This window comes from Bos indicus, chromosome 3 (genome assembly GCF_029378745.1).
Source record: "Bos indicus isolate NIAB-ARS_2022 breed Sahiwal x Tharparkar chromosome 3, NIAB-ARS_B.indTharparkar_mat_pri_1.0, whole genome shotgun sequence".
Classification (NCBI taxonomy): Eukaryota; Metazoa; Chordata; class Mammalia; order Artiodactyla; family Bovidae; genus Bos; species Bos indicus.
Window position 1 is genome coordinate 117664697 of NC_091762.1, and position 22658 is coordinate 117687354.

At 53.7% G+C, this 22658-nt stretch overlaps 1 protein-coding gene across 3 annotated transcripts in view; it reads left to right on the forward strand.

Moving 5' to 3' along the window:
- SCLY (selenocysteine lyase) overlaps positions 1 to 22536 on the forward strand; it is a 30598-nt gene extending 8062 nt beyond the window's left edge. For all 3 annotated transcript variants that reach the window (XM_019958011.2, XM_019958012.2, XM_019958010.2), the window contains exons 4-12: positions 4645 to 4825; positions 8251 to 8378; positions 8559 to 8723; positions 9796 to 9902; positions 16282 to 16318; positions 18922 to 19005; positions 19510 to 19609; positions 20849 to 20924; positions 21607 to 22536. In XM_019958011.2, coding sequence (XP_019813570.2) covers positions 4645 to 4825; positions 8251 to 8378; positions 8559 to 8723; positions 9796 to 9902; positions 16282 to 16318; positions 18922 to 19005; positions 19510 to 19609; positions 20849 to 20924; positions 21607 to 21760 — 1032 coding nt within the window. In that variant the 3' untranslated portion in view covers positions 21761 to 22536. The remainder of the gene's footprint in view (positions 1 to 4644; positions 4826 to 8250; positions 8379 to 8558; positions 8724 to 9795; positions 9903 to 16281; positions 16319 to 18921; positions 19006 to 19509; positions 19610 to 20848; positions 20925 to 21606) is intronic.
- The last annotated feature ends 122 nt before the right edge of the window (positions 22537 to 22658 follow it).

Below are 22658 nucleotides of genomic sequence, written 5' to 3' on the forward strand. Positions count from 1 at the left end.
TATTATTGTCTTTTAAAGAAAGAGTAATGCTTTGTCCTGGTATTTTGCAAATCAGCCTGATATTATTAGGCAGCATTCATCCTATAAGTGAATTCCAGGGGGCTGATAGGATATTTGTTACCTAACATATGAATTAACGTGCTTTGCATTGCTGTCTCAATAAAGAGAGTTTCTCCGTCATTTTGCCCTGGAATCATTCCTTTATATCCTAAGTTTACTTATTAAGAGGTTTGCAGTCAGAATGGCCATCATCAAAACATCTATAAACAACAAATGCTGGAGAGGTTATGGAGAAAAGGGAACCCTCCTACATTGTTGGTGGGAATGTAAATTGATGCAGCCACTATGGAGAACAGTATGTGTGTTTGCTTAGTCACTCAGTCATGTCCAACTCTTTGGGACCCCATGGACTGTAGCCCGCCAGGCTCCTCTATCCATAGAATTCTCCAGGCAAGAACCCTGGAGTGGGTAGCCATTCCTCTCTCCAGATCTTCCTGACCCAGGTATTAAACCCAGGTCTCTCACATTGCAGGCGGATCTTTACCATCTGAGCCACCAGGGAAGCCCTATGGAGGTGCCTTAAAAATTAAAAATAGAGTTACCCTATGATTCAGCAATCCCACTCCTGGGCATATACCCAGAAAAGCTGAAAACCCTAATTCAAAAAGATACGTGCACCTCAGTGTTCACAGCAGCACTGTTTACAATAGCCAAGATGTGGAAGTGACCTAAGTGTCCATCAACAGACGAGTGAATAAAGAAGACTTGGTATATAAATTAATGCATGCTGAGTGAGGTGACTCAGAGAAAGACAAGTATTGTATGATATCTCTTATACATAGAATCTTAAAAAAAATGATCCAAATGAACTGATTTATAAAACAGAAATAGACTCACAGACTTAGAAAAGAAGCTGTGGTTACCAAAGGGGAAGCGGGGGCAAGGAGAGATAAGTTAGGAGTTTGGGATTAATATATACACACTACTATATATAAAACAGATAAGCAACAAAGACCTATTGCACAGCACAGGGGGCTATATTCAATATCTGGTAATAACTTGTATTGGAAAAAAATCTGAAAAAGAATGTATGTATGTATAACTCAATCCCTCTGCTGTACACCTGAATCTAACACAACATTGTAAATCAACCATACTCCGATTTTGGAAAAAAAGGAGTGTGAGGTTTGACCCATTTGAAAGGGATTTCTTTTTAAACAGATAGAAGATTCTCAATGATAGTGTGATGGCATCAAGCCCTCTACTCAGTCATTCTCACCACCTCATTTCCTTATTGGAAAGGAAGGTCTTTCACAGGTGATGTGACTGTCCACATTAAAAAAAAAAGAATCTGCAGCTAGATTATTAGTAAGTAAATTTAACAAAGTTATTAGATTAAGAAAATCAAGTGTATTTTTATGTATCAGCCACAATGCATATTTATCAGAGTACCAAAAAATGTCAAATACTTAGGAAATAAATCGAGTAAAAAAGATTTTGTAAACCACTCCCCGCTCCAATACACACACACATTGGGAAAGGAATAGAATTTATTACCGAGAGCCTTCAAAGAAGTTCTGAATAACTGGAGCGTGTATCATGTTCACAGATGGGAAGACTCAATGTAAGTGTGTCAGCTCTTTAGATCTGTGGATTCAGTGCGACGTCGGTCAGAATTCTGACTCCTTTTTTCATGGCGCCTCACCATATGGAAATACAAAATGCCAAGAATAGCCAAGACTTCTTGAAGATTAAGAATGCAGTGAATTGCTCTATGAATTAAGATAGATGGTCTTAGGGCTATGAGAAGCACCGGGCCAGAAACAGGGCCGTACCTGAATGGGCCCTGTCACGTGATGAGCCCTGGCCCTTGTGATGCTGAGGAGGGAAAGATTTCCTAAATAAAATACAGAAACCTTTAACCATAAAAGACTGAAAAATTCTCCCACCACCACAAAGCAAACTGTAGTTCCTCAGTGAACCCTGAGGGAAATCAGAAGCCCAGCCAGGTGTTGGGAAAAGATGTTTGCCGCAAATAACGGACAGAAGACTCACATCCAGAACATGCCTGCAGACAACCCGGTAGGAAACGGGCGAGAAACGCGTTAAACCGCGCACTAAGGAGACGCCCTTGTGGTTTCTACGTGGGAAACGGTTCTCAGCCTCATAACTGTTCAGAATCCAAGGTAAACAGCAACATGGCGCCTCTGCACACCCGTCAGGATGGAAGAAGTAAGACGTCCGATGGCAGGAGGTATCGAGCACAGGGCAGGCAGGGGCCCAGGCTGGAAACCATGCTCAAGGTGGGCAGGCACTGCCCAGCGAAGCTGAGGCCGTGTCTCCCTGTCAGCCAGCTGCTCCGCTTGGGGACATCCCCGAGAAGAACGGGCCACGTGGACACCAGGGGCACGTGGGGCCATTCATGCCACCTTCGTGACAGCGGAGACCAGGGGTGGCCCACACGTCCCTCCAAACAGCACGGATGCGTGCTCATGTCTCTGGGGCAGTCCCAGGTGGAGGGTACCAGCTGGTGCCCTGCGGCAGCCAGAGCACTCCCAGGTGTGGATCAGAGGGTGCCAGCCCAAGACTAAGCTGACCCCCGCCGGAGGGGCCGGGTTAGGGGCAGGGGGCTGCTTACAGGCCCCTGGGCAGTGAGCACCCCCACACACCAGGTCCAGACTCCTGATGGCCCGTAAGCAACCGCTCCAGCTGCCCTGTGGGCCATCTTGATCTCGTCTGGGGCCAGGTGCCAAGCCGCCTGTTGACCTGAAGGCACGAGGCGCGTTTTCGGTTGTGACCGGCTGGTTCGCACAGGGGCTGCCGTGTTTCCAGCAGCTCCGGGGCACTCGGCATGGCGTCCTGTGCCCCTTGGTACCTGCGGGTGGAGGCGGCCTGGCACCTTTGTCAGTTCACGGTGGGTCGATCAGCTCTGACCCAAGGTGTGCGGCCCCCGAGGGCCCCCCTTTCTGGACCAGGAATCGCTGTGCAGGCAGCAGTGTTCTCAGAAAGGGGTGACCTGGGACTTTATAAAGAACCACCCGCCACTCAGAGAAGCACATCCAAGCCGTCCATCCTGACCCGCTCCCCCCAGCCACCCAGGTTGATGCGTCTCGGGCCTTGGGGTCCCTGCACTGCCTGCCTCATTCTCCCCCAGGGCCCCCTGTTTACACTCAGAGCCTTTCAGTCCCAGCGGGTGACAGTGTGTGGGCTCCTCACAGCCCCTGCCTTCCTGCAGGCCGTGCCTTCGGGCGCCTGAATAGGTTCAATGTTCAGTTGAGAAAAAGAAGGTCAGAAGGAGGCAAAATAAGCAAAATCAGTTAGCAATGCTTACACAGGAAGGAAACGTGTAAAGACAAGCAGGAAAATGAGTACCATACAAATCAGGGTGGCGGTCAGCTGGGGTGGGGGAGGTGGTGATTGCGGGGGGCTAAGTGGGGGCTGTTTTTCCTCTTGATCCAGGTCACTGTTACTCAGATGTTCACTGTCATACTTTCTCATTAAACTTACATTCCTATGCTCTTCTGTATGTATGCTATATTTAATAACAAGAGTGAAGTGAAAGTCGCTCAGTCGTGTCCAACTCTTTGCAACCCCATGGACTATACAGTCCATGGAATTCTCCAGGCCGGAGGATCTTCCCAAGCCAGGAGTCGAACCAGGTCTCCTGCATTGCAGGCAGATTCTTTACCAGCTAAGCTACCAGGGAAGCCCATATATAATAATAATGATGAGAACAATCATAATAATACTGTTATAATAATAATAATAAGAGAAAAAGATTTACAAATCTCCCACCCCATCTCCTGAGTTATCCACTTCCTGTCCCTACAGGAGACCAGCACTGTTTCTGTCGAGTCCTGCAGAGACAGTCTCTGCCTTAAAAGCAGCTAAGGGTGTAGCTGATTTTATCTTCTCTCCTTCCCTTTCTACCTCTTCGAGGAAGAATGTGGTGGGGAGCGGGGTGTGAGTGTGTGTCTCGCCCTTTTTATACAGACTGCAGGGCGCTGCGCCCAGCGCCTGCTGCCTTCCTGCACTTAACGCGTGCCTTTGAGGCCTGTGCACCAGCCTGTGAGCAGTCCGTCAATGCTACAGCTGCTTGGCGTCCACTAGACAATGTGTAGCTATTTACCAAGTCCCCGTATTGACAGACATTGAGGGGCTTCTAAGATTTTGCTGCTTCATCTTTGTACTTGATCAACTTCACGTCCATCGCTTTGCTTCTGGGCAAGCGGAGCTGTAGGATCAAGTACGGGAAGTAGACCTCCTGAGTCAGAGGGCTTATTTGATGGATGCACCAGGTGGCCCTTAACAGGGGTTGCGCCAGTTCACACTCCCACCAGCGGTGGGTGCCTGGGCAAAATATGCTTTTTTAACAGATTTAGAAAAATTTTAATGTATAATGTTGCTTAACAACAATAACAAAAATCAGAATTCACCAGAAGTGAATTCTGACATTTCTGAAAATTGAAAAGCCCCAGATCTTTGTATTTGGGTCTTTCAGAAGGCGCAGCTCAGGAGCTGAATTTCTTTGAGACCATTTTTTCCCACGTTAGCCAGAAAAGAAACTGCAAATGAGAGCGGTTGTCCCTCGACGGCTCCCCTCGGGTGGTTACTGTAAGTGACCTTTCCACTCTGTCTCTGCAGTCAAATAATTTAGTAATCCAGTCCGTGGTGAAGCACTTCCACAAAGTCCACGCCGCCAACGGGGACACGGGCGGGCATCCCAACCCGGTGGACGGGGCCCTGCCCCACATCATCACCTGCACCGTGGAGCACGACTCCATCCGCCTGCCACTGGAGCACCTCAGGGAGGAGCGAGTGGCCGGTGAGTGACTGCTGGCCGGCCCGGGGGCCACGTGGCCCACCTGCCCTCTGGCACCCGCCCGCCAGGCCGTGCTGCGGTGCGACGCTTACACGGCCTGTGCTTCTTCCAGACTTTCCCTAAGGGACAAATCGATCAGTGTGTGGAACAGGTCATTTATCACTGAATGGTGCATAGACTCTTGTGTGTGATCACACACACACACAAACACACACCACTATAATCAGTGTGTGGAACTGGTTATTTATCATCTAATGATACGTAGAGTCTTGTGTATGATCACACACACACCACCTCCCGGTTGCCAAGTTGCTTACTCTCCCATAGTCCAGTGCCTCATAAGACTTGAAGACCTGGAAAGAATTACCACTTTGCTCAATCCAGAGCCCAGCTCACCATGAACTCTTCGTTCTTTACATGGTATGGTGGTGGTGTCCAACTCTTTGCAACCCCATGGACTGCCTTACCAGGCTCCTCTGTGGAATTCTCTAGGCAAGAATACTGGAATGGGCTGCCATTTCCTCCTCCAGGGGATTTTCCTGACTTAGGGATCAAATTCGCATCTGCTGCATCGCAGGCAGATTCTTTACCACGGAGCCAGCAGGGAAGCCCTTTGTGCACGATAAGTAAATGCATATTTAGTAGCACATCTATAAACGCTAACTCGTGGTTTTCATTCTTTGATTTTAATCATTAAGTCTTGGCTTCCTCCCTCTGGTAGAAAGGAAAAGGACGCAGTAGACATGACTTCTGGTGGCAAAAACAAGAACAAGTGCCCTCCTGCTGGGAGCCCTTCTCTCGGCACAGAGGAGGCTCGGGCCTCCCTGTGAGGGGCAGGGGTGGTCCAGGGCCCCCCAGGAGGTGCCCCTGCCCATGGGGTCTGAGGGCAGGTAGGGCTTGCTCAGCAGTGGCAGTGGCCCTGGTCACTTCCGGTCCTTCCTCCACTTTTCCTGTGATGTGGCATCCTGAGACATAGGGTGTCAATACTAGTATTTCAAAACCAGTTTTTAAAAGTCATCATTCTCAGAACAGCTGAGGTTGAACTCTTCTTGGAATAAGACAGTGCTTTTCTGTTCAGCGTTAGCCTTATTACCTGATCTTCCTGGAAACCTGGGGGGAAGCAGGGAAAGTGCTTTTATCTTAAGGAAAAGGAGTGGGACCGAACTGCTCGGTCTGACTGTGAGCCTTGTTACTGGTTTTCCCATTCAACTGTTTTCCTGTTCAACTACTGGAAAGGGTTTCTCTTTGTGATCTTTCCTGAGAGGACCACTTTAACCAAACAAGTCAGGTCCGACTTCCTTGTTTAAACTAGTTCCTCTTCATCCCTGTCGCACCTGTACAGGGAAAGGCAATGTAACGCATTGTCATTAGTTACTGTTACAGGTTACCTCATTTAAAATTACACAAGTTTTTACAAAGTATAGACACGCAGGGATAGAAATAATGTAAAGATCTGCAGAAAGGCTTCAAGAAAAGCAAAGGTTCTTCCCCAGCAGCCCTAGTCCTGAGGCAGCCGCCCTCGAGTTTGCCGTCAATACTTTCTCCCGCTCAGTATTATCATTTTAGCTGCTTCCACGTGAATACTTAGGCGCTTACAAACATAACCTCCATTTCTCAGTTTATCACTCAAACACCTGTCTGTCGACTCCCTGGTGTGAATGGGGACTTGACCTTGCCTGTCTCCCACCCCTCACCTCCACACACCCAAGTGGGTTTGCTTTCGTGAATGTCCGCTTACGGAGACGGAACTCACACACTACACCCTGAACCCATTTGAAGTGTGCATTTCAGTCTCTTTAAAGTGTATTCACAGAGTTGTGTGACCATCACCACGATCAGTTATGATGCCTTTCATGTTCCCACAAAGGACCTCGTTACCTGTAGCTGTAACTGTTTCCCTCACCCCGGGCAAGCTGGTCCACAGAGTTGTCTCTGGAGATTTGCCCATTCTGACTGTCATGTGAGGGAATCATCGGATATGTGGCCTTTGTCATTGGCTGCTTTCACATAGCACCGTGTCTTCAAGGCTCACCCGCATTGTAGCCTGTGCCAATACTTCATCCCTTGTTATGGCTGAATGGTATTCACATTTTATCTGTTCATCATTGATGAACATTTGATATTAATATGAATAATGCCATTAGGAGCATTTGTGCAGAAGTGTTTGTCTGGATGTATGTTTTTGTTTCTCTCGAGTATCTATCAGTATCTATCAGTATCTATCAGTATCTATCTCTCTTGAGTATCTATCCAGCAGTTCCCAGGAGTGGAACTGCTGGGTCTCATGGTAATTCTGTGTTTCACCTTTCAAAGGCTCTACTTGTTTAGCCCTAACCTTTGTATTCCACAGGAGTTGCCCCATTTTACTTTCCCACCGCTGGTGCCTGGGGTACGGGTGGGCTTCCGATTTCTCCGGGTCCTTGCTAACATTTGTCTGCTGTCAGTGTTTTTTATTACAGCCATCCTAGCAGGTATCAGGTGGCTCTAATGGGCGGGCTTTAATCTGCATCTCCCTGAGGACTGATGATGAGGAGCAGGTGTTCATGTATGTAGTAAAGAGACAAAACTCCTGGCTGGAGTAGCCTTTGCTTCGCTCCCCTCTGAGTCCCACAGTGGAGGCACCAGCAGCAGCCGTCTCTTGCTGCCCCCCCGCCCCCTCCCACCCCCACGCCAGGAGCCCGCCTGGGCCTGCTGGCCAGGCCAGCGCCTCTGCCGCCCACTTGTGGGCGTGGGGTGGGGTCCTCTGCCTGCCTCCACAGTCGGTGCCCCCCGCCCTGCTCTCCGTGTGTGCACCTGAACTCAGCTGACCTCTGGGTCCTTTCCTACTCTTTGTGGAGTTAGTTTTCACCTGTCCACAACCTGGGTGGGTTTCCCTGTTGGCATTAACCTGATGCCACCATCTCTGTGTATTCTGGGCATGGCTCAGAATTCCTTGTCCACAAGTTGCTGCCCATGTTGAGAAATATATCCGCTCTCTTGTTTCAGTGGGATCTTGAGGGGAAAGTGGGTGTGTCGTCTTCAGCATTTTGCACCCGAAACCTGGGCTTAGTTACCCTGCCTGTCTGCCATGTGCAGTAGCAGGGGTCTAAGTGCTGGGGCAGTGCCAGGTACAGGAGGGGCTTAAGGAGGGCTGGGTCAGTGCCGAGTGAGTGAAGGTCACGTCGCTGGCACCTCAAGATGCTCTTGTGAACCAAGCTGTCTCAGCTGCTCACAGGCCCCTCAGCGGAGAACAGAGGGTCCCCAGAGACCCCACCACTAAGGCTCATTGGTGAAGCCTGCAAGCCACTGTCTGTGGGCCTGCTGACAAAGAGTGGCTCATGTTCCTTCAGAGTCTTCTGAACCTTCACAATAAATTGCTTTTTCACTGTGTCCCATTCCAGAGAGGAGGCCTTGTTGGGCTGACCTCACATTTGTGTCTTACTCCTCAGAGGTCACCTTCGTCCCCGTGTCCAAGGTGAATGGGCAGGTGGAGGCTGAGGACATCCTGGCGGCCGTCCGCCCGGCCACGTGCCTGGTGACCATCATGCTGGCCAACAACGAGACGGGTGTCATCATGGTGAGTCGCTGTCCTCCTGGGGAGACCGACGGGGACGCGGGCTTCTGGCCCGGACTCCCCTTTTCCTCCATTCTTTAGTCTGGGAACTTCCGCCACACTCTCGCTCACAGCTCCTCGTTTCTTTGACTCCGTCTCCATGGAATCAAAGTGACTGCCCACTGTCTGCTCTCCCCTCTCCAGCCCGTGCCTGAGATCAGCCGGCGAGTCCGAGCCCTGAACCAACAGCGGGTGGCAGGGGGGCTGCCGGGGGTGCTTGTGCACACGGATGCTGCCCAGGCCCTGGGGAAGCAGCGCGTGGACGTGCGGGACCTGGGCGTGGACTTCCTGACCATCGTGGGGCACAAGGTTCGTCCGCCCGCCCCCCTGCCCTCCCGCAGGGAGGCTCCTCGACACCCGTGAGGCTCACCCCTGACCAGAGCCTAGGGCACCACTCACCCTCCCTCACCTGGCGTGCCTGGCGTGCCTGCCCAGCAAGGCCCTGGGTCAAGGTGCCAGGCGGACTGTGGCCCTGTGGCCAGGCAAGGCTGTGGAGAGGGTAGAGGGAGGGGGTGGGGAGGTAGGGAGGGAGAGGGTGGGGGGTGGTCTCAGGTGGGCTTAGCCCGGGAGTGAGTGTTCTCTGCAGCTTCCCAGGTGGCACAAGTGGTAAAGAACCTGCCTCCAGCGCAGGAGACGTAAGAGACTCGTGTTCGATCCCTGGCTTGGGGAGATCCCCTGGAGGCGGGCATGGCAGCCCACTCCATATTCCTGCCTGGAGAATCCCATGGACAGAGGAGTCGGGCGGGCTGCAGTCCATGGGGCTGCACAGAGTCAGACATGGGTGGATGACTGAGCAGCTGCAGAGTGTTCTCTGTACTCCCAGCCCACCCCCAGCCCCACCCAGCAGGGCTCAACAGTGAGGGCTTGTCTAACCTGATTCACAGGGCAGCTCAGACAGTGAAGGTGTGCTTTTAGCGACCCTCAGCTCTAGGCTGTGCTGGGGAAATACTAATAGTTAGCAGTAAAGACCCTTCTGAAGCTCGTGTGTCTCTCTCCAGCAGCCAAGAGAACTGGGAGTATTTTTAGTACTTTCTTCCCAGCTGGTTCCCAAGGGAGTGAGTGTGCCCACCTGACGCGCCGGCATGTAAAACTTCTCCCTAATGAGGCTGTGAGAGCAGGAGCTGCCCACAGGACAGCCCTCGGCCACCTCTGGCTCCAGCCCATCCGTCAGTCTCTCCTGTGGCAAGCAGGTGCCCTCTGCCCCTGAGCTGGAGCCCAGCGTCCAGCACCTGCCCCGCACCCATGTCTGGACAGGTCCCGGCCACGAGGCCGCAGAAAGCAGGGCCATCACGTTAGAGAGCATCTCCGTGTCCGTCTCAGCACGTGCAGGAGAAGGTCCCCGAAGGTTCTTGTTGGATGAGTGACTGGCTTTTCCTTTCAGTTCTACGGCCCCAGGATCGGAGCGCTCTACGTCCGAGGGCTTGGTGAGCACACCCCTCTCTACCCGATGCTGTTTGGAGGCGGACAAGAGCGGAACTTCAGGCCAGGGTAAGGCAGGAGGTGGACGAGCTGTCTGACCAGTGGCTGCGCTGTGCGTGTGTAGGGCAGCGGCCCTTCTGCCTCTTGGAAGCAGTGTGATAGACCCTCCGCTGTGTCTGACATGGCTCCACTGGCTGACTCTGCACTTGGGACCCACGTGCGCGCCATCTTGCCGGAGAGGGTTCAAAGCAGATGAAGGAGTCTGTCTTGTGGCTGCTTCAGTGCGTCAAGTTCCTTCTGTTATCTGGGCCCGGCCGATGTAGAGGGGCCACTGCACCCCACCCCAGTGCCGGCTGAGATGTGCTGTCCCCCCTGACTGGGGGTGCACAGGGCCACGTGGGAGCATCTGGCTTCCTCTCCACAAGCTCCTGTGTCCTCGGGCAGTGGAAGCAGGACAAGCACCACACATGTTGTCAGAAAAGTGATAACAAGAGGGAGACCAGACATGCGCTGGGTCCCTGGGGTTTCTTTTGCCTCCTTTATTCCAGAGCTAGAGCGGAAGAAGCCAGCGACTCAGAAACACCAGTAAGGGCTGATGAAGAGAGCCCAACGAGCCTGCTCTCCAGCTGGGGGCAGGGAAAGGACATCCTAGAAGACGGAGGGCTTCTAGACAACACCAGCTGTCCTCCAGCCCTCACCATGGACGCCTGCCTCCACCCGCACCTGCACCACGGAGGTGCCAGGGGGCCCAGACTTCCGCCCACACACACTGTGCCAGGAAGCCACACCCTCCAGTGCCAGGCAGGGCCCAGGGAGGAGCCAGGACGCCTGCCCCGCCACAGCGGTGCGCACCCCCGCCCCCAACCCCGGTGTCAGCGGGGCCCGTGGGGACCCAGGCAGGGCCCAGGGAGGAGCCAGGACGTCTGCCCTGCCACAGCGGTATGCCCCCACCTGGTGTCAGCGGGACCCGTGGGGACCCTGGGCCTCGGCCCACATCCGTCACCAGCAAGGTGCCCCCTCCTCTTGGGTATTGACCTGGACTGAGCCGGGACCCCAGACGTCTGCCCCTGCCTGGCAGTGATGAGCAGGGTCAGAAAATGCCAGCTACTACAGAAGGGTTAACAAACATTGAGAATCATAAAATAACATACAGACGTTCAGGTTTCAGTTAAAAATTGCTCATCGTACAAGAGACTATCAATAGATGCCAACACTGAAATGACAAAGATATTAGAATTGACTCACAGGAGGTTTTAAGGCAAAAACAATAAAATGCTTTAATGACCTATTATGAACACACCTGAAACAGAAGAAATAGAAAGTGTCAGCAAAGAAGAAGAGCTAGACTGAAATGTTAGAACAAACGATTTCAACAACCAAAGTAAAAAGGCCACGGACAGGCTCACCAGCAGCATGGGGCAACAGAAGAAGAGACTCGGTGAACTGAAAGAACAGAATTAACCAATATTAAAAAAAAAGACTGGAAAAAATTGATCAGAGCCGGAGAGACCTGTGGGACGAATAGAAGATCTAACATGCATTTCACTGAGGTCCGAGAGGGCAAGGAGAAGGAGGATGGGATGAAAAAGAACTTGGCAAAGAGACAAATTTGGAAAGAGACAAATTCAGAGATTCAAGAAGCTGAACAAAACCCAACCAGGGTAAACCAAAAGAAATCTAAGATACAGAAAATAAACTTCCGTAAGTGAAAGACAAAGGAAAAATCCTTAATACAACCAGAGGAAAAAATAAACAACTCCTTATCTCTAGGGAAAAATAATTCAAATGATAGTGGATTACTCATCAGAAACCACAGAGGCCCAAGGAAGTGAGGCAGAATTTTCCAAGTGCTCAAAGAAAAGGCCTGTCAATCCAGAGTCATGTCATCCGGGAGAAATATCCTTCAGGAACAAAGAAGGAATCAAGATGTTTTCAGATGAAAGAGAAAACTAACAGAATTTGTCACCAGAAAACCTAAATGCTAAAAATGACTAAAGAAGTTCTTTACACAGAAAGGAAACAGTAAAAGAAGGAAACTTGGAACAGCAGAGAGAAAAGAGAAAAGCAAGAATATAGGTAAATAAAATAGACTTTCCTTCTCCTCTTGAGTTTTCTAAATTACATTTGATGGCCTAAGCAAAAATCACAGCACTGTCTGATGTGGGTCAAAATGTATTGCAGGGGGCTTCGCTACTGGTCCAGTGGTTAACAGTCCACCTGCCAATGCAGGGGACATGGGTTTGATCCCTGGTCCAGTGAGATCCCCCATGCTGTGGGGCAGCTAACCCCATGCACCACAACTCCTGAGCCTGCATGTTGCAGCTACTGAAACCCACACACCCTAGAGCCCTCTCCACAGCAAGAGAAACCATCCCAGGGAGAAGCCCAAGCGCTGCGGCGGAGCGCAGCCCCTGCTCGCTACAGCTGGAGAAGAGCCCCTTGCAGCAACAGAGACCTGGCACAGCCAAAAACAAACAAATAATTTTTTTTTAATGTAAGTGGAAAAAATATTTATGATGATTATTTTATGAATGGGGAAGAATAACAGATGTATAAAGAGGTACATTTTCTATTCTTGAACTTCTGAAAACTGTTTAAGTTACTCATAGAAAAGTAGGAAAAAGAAAACAGAGAAAAAAATAGAACAAACTGAAAAAATGGCAGACTTAAGACTGAATACCAACTATTACATTAAATATAAATGGAATAAATGTATCAATTAAAAGGCAGAGGTTGGCAGAATAAGTTTTTGAAAACTGATCTAACCATATGCTGTCTCTAAGAAACTCACTTCAAATATAGCAAGTTGGGGACAAGTGTATCATGTATATCTTAATCTAAGGAAAGCAGACCTATCTGCATAACATGAGCTAAAGGAGACTCCAGAGCACAGACAATGACCATAGGGTGAGAGGAATAGAGTCGGCTCACTGAGAAGACACGGCATCGTCATGTGGGTGCGCTGAACAGTGCAGCGTCAGCACACATGAGAAAACAAAGCCTGGACTGAAAGGGAAAGAAGACGAGTCCACAGTTATGGATGGACACTCCAACACCCGTCCCTCAGCTATGGATAGAACAACTAGATGAAAATTGGCCAGGGTATAGAAGAACTCAAACGCCTATCAACAGGATCTAATCAACATGTTTGGAACTTTCCACCCAACAACAGTAAGATACCCATTCTTTTCAAGTGCCACGGAATATACACTGAGATAAGTCATATTCTGTACCATCAAACAAACCTCAGCACATTTAAAGAACTGAAATTACACAGAGTGTTTTCCTTAACCACAGTGGAATCAAACTAGAAATCAATAACAGAAAGATAATAAGAAAATCTCCAAATACTTAGAAACAACACACTTATGAGTAATCCATGGGGCAAATTACTGAAATGAATGAAAATACACTTATCAAAATCTGTGAGACACAGTTAAAGGCTGGCTGAGAGGAAACTTAGAGCACTAAATGCACATGTTAGATAAAGGGACGAATCTCAGATCACTGAGCCCCCATCTGAAGCACCTAGAAAGAGTAGACCAAAATAAAGCCAAAGCAAACAGAAAGCATTAAATGATAAAGATGTGAACAGAAATCACTGAGATTATGAACAAAAATCACTTTTAAAAATCAATGAATTGAAGATCTGGCTCTTTGAAAACATGGATAAAATTGACAAACCTTTAGCAAGACTGACCAAAAAAAGAGAGAAGAAACAAATTGCCATTATCGAGAATGAAACAAGATATCACTATGGGCCCTAGAAGAGCCCACAGAATAAAATTCTTTTTATTATCAAAAAGAATAACGGAATGCTACAAAGAACCTCACATACATGTATTTGATATGAAGAGTGGACTACTTCATCAAAAAATATAAGCTACCGTAATTCCCCTAATATGAGGTAGCTTTTCAACGTTTGGTGCTGGAACGCTTAGACATCCATAGGTAAAGACAGACATCAGCCCAAGTCTCACGCCTTATAGAATGTAACAAAATAGATCATGAACTGAAATGTAAAACATAAAACTGTAAAAATTTTAGGAGAAAACCTTCAGAACCTAGAGCTAAGCAAAGAGTTGTTAGACTCGACACCACAGGCATCCATAAAAGGAGAAGTTGATGAACTTCATCTAAACTTTTCCCTGAAGAAGGCTTTGTTTAGAGGATAAAAAGACAAGCTGCACATTAGGAAAAAATGTTTTCAAATGACAGATCCGCCAAAGGGCTGGTACCTGGACTACATAAATGAAAAACTAAATACACAACTACTATACAACCCAGGAGTCTCATTCCTGGACATTTATCCCAGAGAAGTGAAGACGTGTTCACAAGCAAAACCCGTGCCCAAAAGTGATTAGCAGCTTTATCCATCACAGCCACGAACTGCAAGCCACCCAGATGTCCTTTAACAAGCAGGCAGGTAAACAAGCAGGGGCACGTGCGTGCTCTGGAACTCCCCTCAGGGCTGAGGAAGAAGGAACCCGGACACACACGACAACCCGGAGGAACCTCCAGAGGATTTTGGCGAATGCAAACAGCCAAGCCCTCCACGTTATGAACTCTGTGATGTCACTTACATGACAAAATTCGAAATGTCCTCCAGGGTTAAGGAGGGAACGGGGCTGAGGGTGTGGGTGATGACCAGTGGGCGAGGTTACAGAAGGGCTGCAGGAGGGTCTTTGTGGTGGTGGCTGTGTCTCTGTCTGGTCAGTGTCCTGCAGTGCTAGCAACTGAGTTCAGGATACACAGAGTGCCTCTGTGCTGTTTTTTCCAATACATTTGAATATTGGAAAACATAGACATGTGAATCTATGTTCTCTCAAAATAAAAAGATTAATTAAAAGAGAAAGCAGGAAGAGAGGGGAAACAAACAAACAAACAAAAAAAACAGGAAGAAGAAGGACATCCCTGGTGGTCCAGTGGTTAAGACTCCGCCTCGCAATGTGGGGGATGTGGGTTCGATCCCTGGTCGGTCACTGAGATCTCACATGCCACAGGGCAGCTAAGCCCGCACACCACAACTCGAGAGTGTGCGCCCTGACAAAGATCCCACGTGCCGCGAGAGAGATCTGACACAGCCAAATAAATAGATACTAGGAACAAGGTGCGGAGAAGGCGATGGCACCCCACTCCAGTACTCTTGCCTGGAAAATCCCATGGATGGAGGAGCCTCGTAGGCTGCAGTCCCCTGGTAGGCTGCAGTCCATGGGGTCGCTAAGAGTCGGACACGACTAAGCGACTTCACTTTCCCTTTTCACTTTCATGCATTGGAGAAGGAAATGGCAACCCACTCCAGTGTTCTTGCCTGGAGAATCCCAAGGACGGTGGAGCCTGGTGGGCTGCCGTCTATGGGGTCGCACAGAGTCGGACACAACTGAAGCGATTTAGCAGCAGCAGCAGCAGCAGCAGGAACAAGGTGGGGAGGGAGAAGAGGTGGAACGGCAGCTGTGCCAGAGTCTTAGGGCAGCTTCGTGGGCAGACAGGTGTGGGAGCAGGTTCTCATGACTCTGGGTGGGGGTGGAGGGCTTCGGCGGGGCAGGGGCAGGGCTGGGCTCAGCCCAGGTCACAGACCTTGAGCGGTGCGTTAGCTCCAACCGCATCATCCTACAGAGGAGGATGACATTAGAGGTCTCAAAGCCCTGGATGGAGCCCAGAGCTCCTGGCTCTTCCCTGTCCACCCCGCCCCACCCCCTCCAGACGTCAGAGCCCATCGCAGGGACAGACTTCACCAGTAAACTTGTCCAGGCAAGGTCAGTAGGACCTTGTTTCCTGTACTGTCTGTGCTGTTCATCCGAGTCCATTTACCTTGCTCTCTGTTAGTAAACGAGCAGGAAACAGCTCCAGAGGTTTAAGAGAACTTTATTTAGCGAAAGCGGAAAGTTAAGTTACTGTTTTGGTTTTTCCTGAAATGGAGTGAAGCGTTGTCGTTTTAGTTTGTTAGATTAACACGTGGGAACCACTGGTCAGGGTTCTGTCCCCTCCTGCACAGCCATGCACGTGCACGCATGCACACACACACACACAACACCCCAAATCCCTAGTCACCAAAGATCCACCCCATATTACAGCTGGGAGGCTGCAGGGAGTGGGGTGGGGACTGAGTCCCTGGACCTTGGCTGGGTTTGGCAGGGGAACCGAAGAGACGGGCTCTGGGGCCTGCGGCCGGAGGGGGGTTTCTCGCAGGGAGGGGAAGGGTCCAGAAAGAACTGTCACTTGGCCGGCCAGTGACAGCTAGGGCAGACTGCCCATAGTGCACTGCACCTGCTCTCCCCGGGCCACGACCATAGAGGGCTTGGGGGCTGGCAGCTGCCCTCGTTTAGGAAAGATGTTGGTGTGACTGTCTTTACTCGAACACCTGACTTTCATATGGCTGGGATATCTTCCAGGGGTGTTGGTTAATTACTCTGCGTGGAAACGGCACTGAATCTCTTGTCTCTTATAGGACAGAGAACACCCCGATGATTGCCGGCCTTGGGAAGGTAAGCCCTGGGGGCCTCGGACGGATGCAGCTCGCTTTGTCCATCAGCGTGCAGGGGAACTTCAGTCTTCCTCCCGTGTCTCTTCCTCACTCTCACCCCATGTGCGGGGCGGGGTCCCCACCGAGAGGACCCGTGGCACCAGCCGGGCGTCCTGCAATTCAGCTCCATCCTGACACTGCCCACCCTCAGGGTGAGGGCTCGGTCCCACAAGACCCCCACCCCCGAAAACTTCAGATGCCAATTGCCACCTGTGCTTGTGACCAACTGGCTGTGAATCAGAGGTTACCATGACCCGCTCCTCGAGTTCAGTGGGTCTGCTAGAACAGCTCACAGAACTCAGAGGAACTAGACCACTGACCCCAATAAACAGTTTATCATGAAAGGGTGTGATAAAGGATGCAGGTGGACACCCAGAAGGGCAGGATGTGAGAAGGGCGTCCATGCCCTCGCCAGCACCCCCCTCCCAGCACCTCTGTGCTCAGCAACCTGGAAGCTCTCTGAAGCCCTCCTCCCGGGGTTTTACTGGAGGATTCGCTCAATCATTAACTCCTTTTCCAGCCCCTCTCCGCTCTCTGGATGTGGGGCCCGGGGCACTGAAAACCCCACGCTTCTAATCCCGGTTCCGTGACCAGCCCCCACCTAGAAGCCCACCCAGAATCACCTCATTAGAGCAGGAAGCACTCCTGTCATCCAGGAAATTCCAAGGGACTTGGGAGCTCGACATCAGAACCAGAGTCCAAGGCCGAAATTAGAATAACACAGCCCTCTCATGCCACAGTGACTCGGGGAAGTCCCGGGTCTCGTCTGTGCAGGGCCAGGGCAGACCCCTGGGCACGTTCTGTGGGCTCACAGCAGTTTCCCAGCCACTCCAATGGGCTGCCCCGGCTTCAGAGAAGGTCACGTTCATGACCCCAATAAACGGACCAATGTATTAATAAGAGAAACCTCGAATTTTATTTATCAACCTGGAGACATGCTTTTTAGGATCCGTGGAGTGGGTTTCAGGTGCCTAGCATTTGAAAGGAACAGGCTCTCTTTTCGAGTCGTCTAACATAAGAAACAGCGACATCATTCCCGCAGGCTTGCTAGTCCCCAGTCCTGCTGCCCGCCCCCTGCACCGCCCCCCGCCCCCGCCGCGCCCCCGCGCCCCCCACACACACCTTGCTCCCCCCGCCCCCGCCTGAGCCTGGCTGCCCCTCCCCCGAAGACAGGGGCACAGTGCAGCCTCTTAAGGAGGCTCCTTCCCAGGACCAGCCGGCGGCCCAGCAGCAGCTGCGGCCCCTCCCTGGCCGCACACAGCCTCTCTGACCCTGCCCTCACTCGGAGCGGGGGCCCACCATCGTCGCCCCCTTGCTCAGCCTGGAGCCCCTCGGTGCACTGAGGCTAGGACCCCCCCTACACTCTGCTCACCTTCCCCGGGAGGCGTCTGTGTCCTCGCCCACCAAGGCCAAGTCCAGGTCTCCTGGCACTCTCTGCCCCTTCCCCGTGGGGCTGAAGGCAGGCCCCTCCTGCTGTCGTCCCCTTCCCACCCCCGCATCCTCACACTCCCCTTCCTGTGTCCTCGGCCCATGGAGTGGCCTGCACGCACCCCCCTCCTCCTGAGGCCTGGCCTGCTGCTTGCTCTGCTCCCCTGAAGCCTCAGAGAAGGCCCCCATTTGCTCTGTGACTTCCAGAAGACGTGGGGCCAGTTCTCGACCCCGCCCCGGCCAAGTGCCTTCTCTGCTTCCTCTCTTTCAGCCCCCTCTCCCGGCCTGGTGCTCATCCCCCCCACCCCGGGGCTCTGACGCCAGCCTGGGTTCCGGTCTTCCATCTGCCATCGCAAGGCAGACCTTGACCTCCGGGGAGCCCTAGGTCCCCACCTGCTTTCTTGGCCCTCAACGTGTGCTGCTATCTCTCCCCAGGGTGCCCCCTGCCACCCGGGCTCTTGCTGAGAAACCCAGGAGGTGGCCTTGGTCCTCCCCATCCTCGCCCCCTGCACCTGACATGGCAGCTGGTCCCGTCCGTCCAGCCTCCGCCACAGATGAAGACCTGCCCCTTGTCCATCTCCACCGAGCCTAGGCCAGGTCTCCCCCGCCTTTTGTGTGGACGCCTCGTGCATGTTCCACAGAGCACCCAGCTGTGAACACACAGGTCAGGCGGCTCCGACCCGGCTTCAGCATCCAGGTTTCGGCTCAGAACCTGCCATCACGAGGCCTCTGGGCACCATCCTCCCGCTCACACTGTTCCAGGAGCGCTCGCCCTTCCCTCCTCGGCCTCCGCCCGGAACGCCCTTCCCCGGGCTCTACACTCTCTTCAGGGCGCCCACCTGAGGGCAGACACGGCCGCCTCTTCCTCCGTCCTGTCTGTCTGTCTCTAGAGTGGACAGGGACAGCCTCCGGTCACTGACTGGGGACTCCGCAGGGCCCCGGGCGTCAGGACGCCTGACAGCTGTCAGATGCCAGTCGACAAGTGAAGGGCAGGCAGTCGGCACGCGGCGCGTGTCCGTGAGGCCCGGGGAGGAGCAGTTGGAGGCGACATCGCCTCTGCCCTCAGGAAGCAGCACCTCCGCTGCTGTCTGCCCCCCACCCCTGCCCATCATCACCCACACCCTCCTGTGTCCGCAGGCGGCCGAGCTGGTGGCGGAGAACGGCGAGGCCTACGAGGCCCACATGCGGGGTGTGCGCGACTACCTGGAGGAGAGGCTGGCGGTAAGTGCCCGGAGCCCGGGGGGTGGACGCGGGACCGAAACACCAGGGACAAGACACCTGATGCTTCTGGAAGACCCAAGTGCGCTCAGAATCTTTCTTTTCCAATTTACCTTGCCTTTCACACTCAGTCTCCCTGAGTATTATAAGGAGATGCTTACAGATAAAATAATAATTCTGTGGGGCTTCCCTGGGGCTCCATGGTAAAAGAACCCGTCTGCCAGTACAGGGGACGGGGTTCCATCCCCGGGTCGGGAGGACCCCCTGGAGAAGGAAATGGCAACCCACTCCAGTATCCTTGCCTGGAGAATCCCAGGGAGAGAGGAGCCTGGCGGGCTACAGTCCATGGGGTCCCACAGAGTCGGAGAGGACTGAGCTACTAAACAACAAGAAAGAACAATCACTCTGTGTGTTGAGGGCGAGGCTTTGTTTTCCAGAAAGTCTGAAGTTCAAACAGTTGTGAGGAGGGGGGCTTCGAAGACATGACACATTTTGTGCGTTTTTCAGGCTGAATTTGGTGAGAGAATCCATCTGAACAGCCAGTTTCCAGGCGCCGAGCGGCTCCCCAACACCTGTAACTTCTCCATCCGGGGACCCCAGCTCCAAGGTGAGGAGAGGGCCGGCTCGGGCCGTCGAGGGGCTGGTCGGGGGCTGAGGGCAGGATCGGCCCACCGGGCGCTGTCCGAGGGGCTCTGATCACAGCTGCTGACCGGCTTGGGGCACTGAGACCACGGAGGCAGAGGCGCTCAGCACCCCCAGGGGCCCACGCCAAAGATGGAAGGGAAGGTCAGATGAGCAAAAGGTCAGGCCGCTGGGCCCAGCTCTGCCGCAGTTTTTACAGAACACTGTGAGCGGTGGGGAAGGAGAGGCAAGCTACTAAAGCCCGGCTTGGGGTGAGGCTGACGCAGGTGTGCGCCTCCTCCTCGGCTCCGCCATCACCGCCTCCGCTTCCCGAGTGGAAACCCTGGGGCTCAGGTTCCGGTTCGGATGACTCGTCCCCCAGACGCCCGAGTCCCTGAGGCTGGAGTCCAGGGCGCAGAGCATCCTGTCTGTCTGGGAGGGGGCTCCGGGGGCCCAGAGAACACCGAACTGCAGCTCAGTTTTCACTTCTTAGCCGAGGTCGTCGCCTTGAGGGTCTCCTGGGTCACTCCAGGGAACGGGCAGCGTGTTCGGACCATGCAGGAGCCCCAGGGCGGCCGTCACTGGACTGAATGCGTCCTCTCTGGGAAGGAGGCTGTGGGAGGGGAGTTCCTCAAGTACCTTTCCCCCTTTTCTGGGGCAGACTTTATATTCTCTGAGGGCCTGTGTTAATTTAAACGAGACAGGTTCCTTGTTCTGATTAAATCAGCCCTCACTGATGTGTTTTTTTTGGCCACACCGTGGGGCTTGTGTGAGCTTAGTTCCCCAACCAGGGATCGAACTCAGGCCCTGGCAGGGAAGGCGTGGGGTCCTAGCCACTGGACCGCTGGGAAATTCCATCAGTGTGTTTTTGTTTTTTTTCAATCTCCATGCTTGTGAAGGAAGAAGGCTTAACAAAGCCTTAACAAAGGCAGCTCCCGGTGTCTCCACCGTTAACACACGGAGACGTCAGGATGGACATTCTTACCAGGCCAACACAGCACTCAGCAGGCGGCTGGTCGGGATGCCAGCCTGGTCAGGGTGCCGCATCCTCGAGGCTGGTTTCAGGAGGAGGCGGCGGCAGGAGGAGGCGCTCCCCCAGGTCCCGCAGTGGCTCCCCACCCCGCAGCCAGAGAGGCCTGTGCCCTGGGATTCGCCAGGTGGCAGCAGGGAAGAGAGGCGGCCGCCGCCCAGCCTGCCCTCAGTGGCCTGTGCTCTGTCTCCTCAGGCCGCGCGGTGCTTGCTCAGTGCCGGACTCTGCTGGCCAGCGTGGGGGCCGCCTGCCACTCGGACCTCGGGGACCGGTGAGTGCTCCACACAGCGTGGCCGCGGCATCTGGGGCGCGTCCCTGCACCAGGCGGCAGGGAGCTCTGTGGCCTGGCAGGGACCGGGGGTGAGGGAGCATCACAGGCACTCTGGAGGGCTGGGGGAGCTGGGCTGGCCCTGGAGATGCGGCAGCGTCTCAGCGTGGGGCGGGGGCCGGGCTGGAGAGCCAGGGCCTCAAGACAATCGGGAACAGATTTGAGTTCCGATCGCTCCCCCTGCCAGGAGCAGACAGAAGCAGGAGGGGCCGCTGTGGGGGCTCAGGCCCTGGGAGCAGCCTGGTGGGAGGAAGGGAAGGGGGTCTGCTTTCTTGCGGGGGTGGGGGGGCCTGCAGGTGGGAGGGGAGCCGGATGAGGCAGCCTGTGCTCTGGAGAGAGCAGGGCTGGGTCCTGACGAGCAGGGGCCCTCACTCGAGGGAGGCCGGGGCTGTGGGAGACCACACACCACTGACCAGGGGCCGCAGCCTCCTTGGCGCAGCAGGCCAGCCCCCAGCCGCAGCAGTGGCTGCGCAGCCCCTCTGAGAACCAAGCCCGTTAAACTCCGAGGGGATGGGAGGCCTCTCCCGGGGAGGGGCCTGTGGCTGCCTCCAGGGGGACACCACACCCTGCCACCCTGGAAGCATGGAGAGCTGAGTCCCATGGGCTGACCGGCTCCCGCCCGCAGGCCGTCCCCAGTGCTGCTGAGCTGCGGCGTCCCTGTCGACGTGGCCAGGAACGCCATCCGGCTGAGCGTGGGCCGCAGCAGCACCCGGGCTGAGGTGGACCTCGTCGTGCAGGACCTGAAGCAGGCGGTGGCCCGGCTGGAGGGCCAGGCCTAGTGCCTGCGGGAGCCCCTTCCCTGTGCTGAGGGCCCGGCGATGGCACCGCCGCCCCGCAGCACCCGAGGAAGGGGAAACGCCGTGGCCGCCTCCCTGCTCCCCTCTGGGAAGACGGGCGAGCTTGTCACGGGCACCCCCTTCCTGGAAGGTGGCATTTTTATCCGAAAGATAAAATCCTAGCATTTATCACCAGCTGCTACCATGAACATAGGAAGCGTGATTTTCAGGGGCCGTCCTGGCCTCCCCGCACTTGTCTGCAGAGAGGGCAGTGTCGCCTCACCCCGGACCCTCCTCAAGGCCTTTCCAGAGGCGGGGGCTGCTGCGATCAGGCCCGCTTCCCGTGGGGCACCCCGCACTTCCCTCCCTGCCCATCCCCCTGGTCACCTGCCGGTTCCTCGGCCGTTGGTCGCTGGGCGCCTCCCCGTCACCCCCGGGTCCCTGCCGCCCCTTCCCTCTGATCTCTCGCTCAGGGTCTCGGCTCCTCAGTCAGCCGCAGGCGCCCTGTGGTCGGGTCATCCCCGGGGTGGGTGAGCCTCCATCCCTCACACCCCTTCCCTCCCAGGTGTATTCGGGAGGATTCTGGGATCCCCACAGATGCCCTGGGGTGTCTGATTCACGTCAAATGTTGTCTGTGGAGACATTTACATAGGAGTGATTTTTTTAATTGAACAACACATTTAATGTGTGATTGAAAAGGGCAGAGAACTTCACGATGACACTGAGGAAACGACTGTCAGAAACGAGATGAGCTAATAAGAGGCGCGATCTGTTCTGGACACCTTGTGGCTTTTCTAGTCTCTGCTTTGGTGGGGGCACCGGGTGTCCGTGCCTGCTGTGGGGGTGGGGTCAGCCAGCAGGCCACGGAATAATCCCACGTGATCTCCAGGGCTTCAGCTTG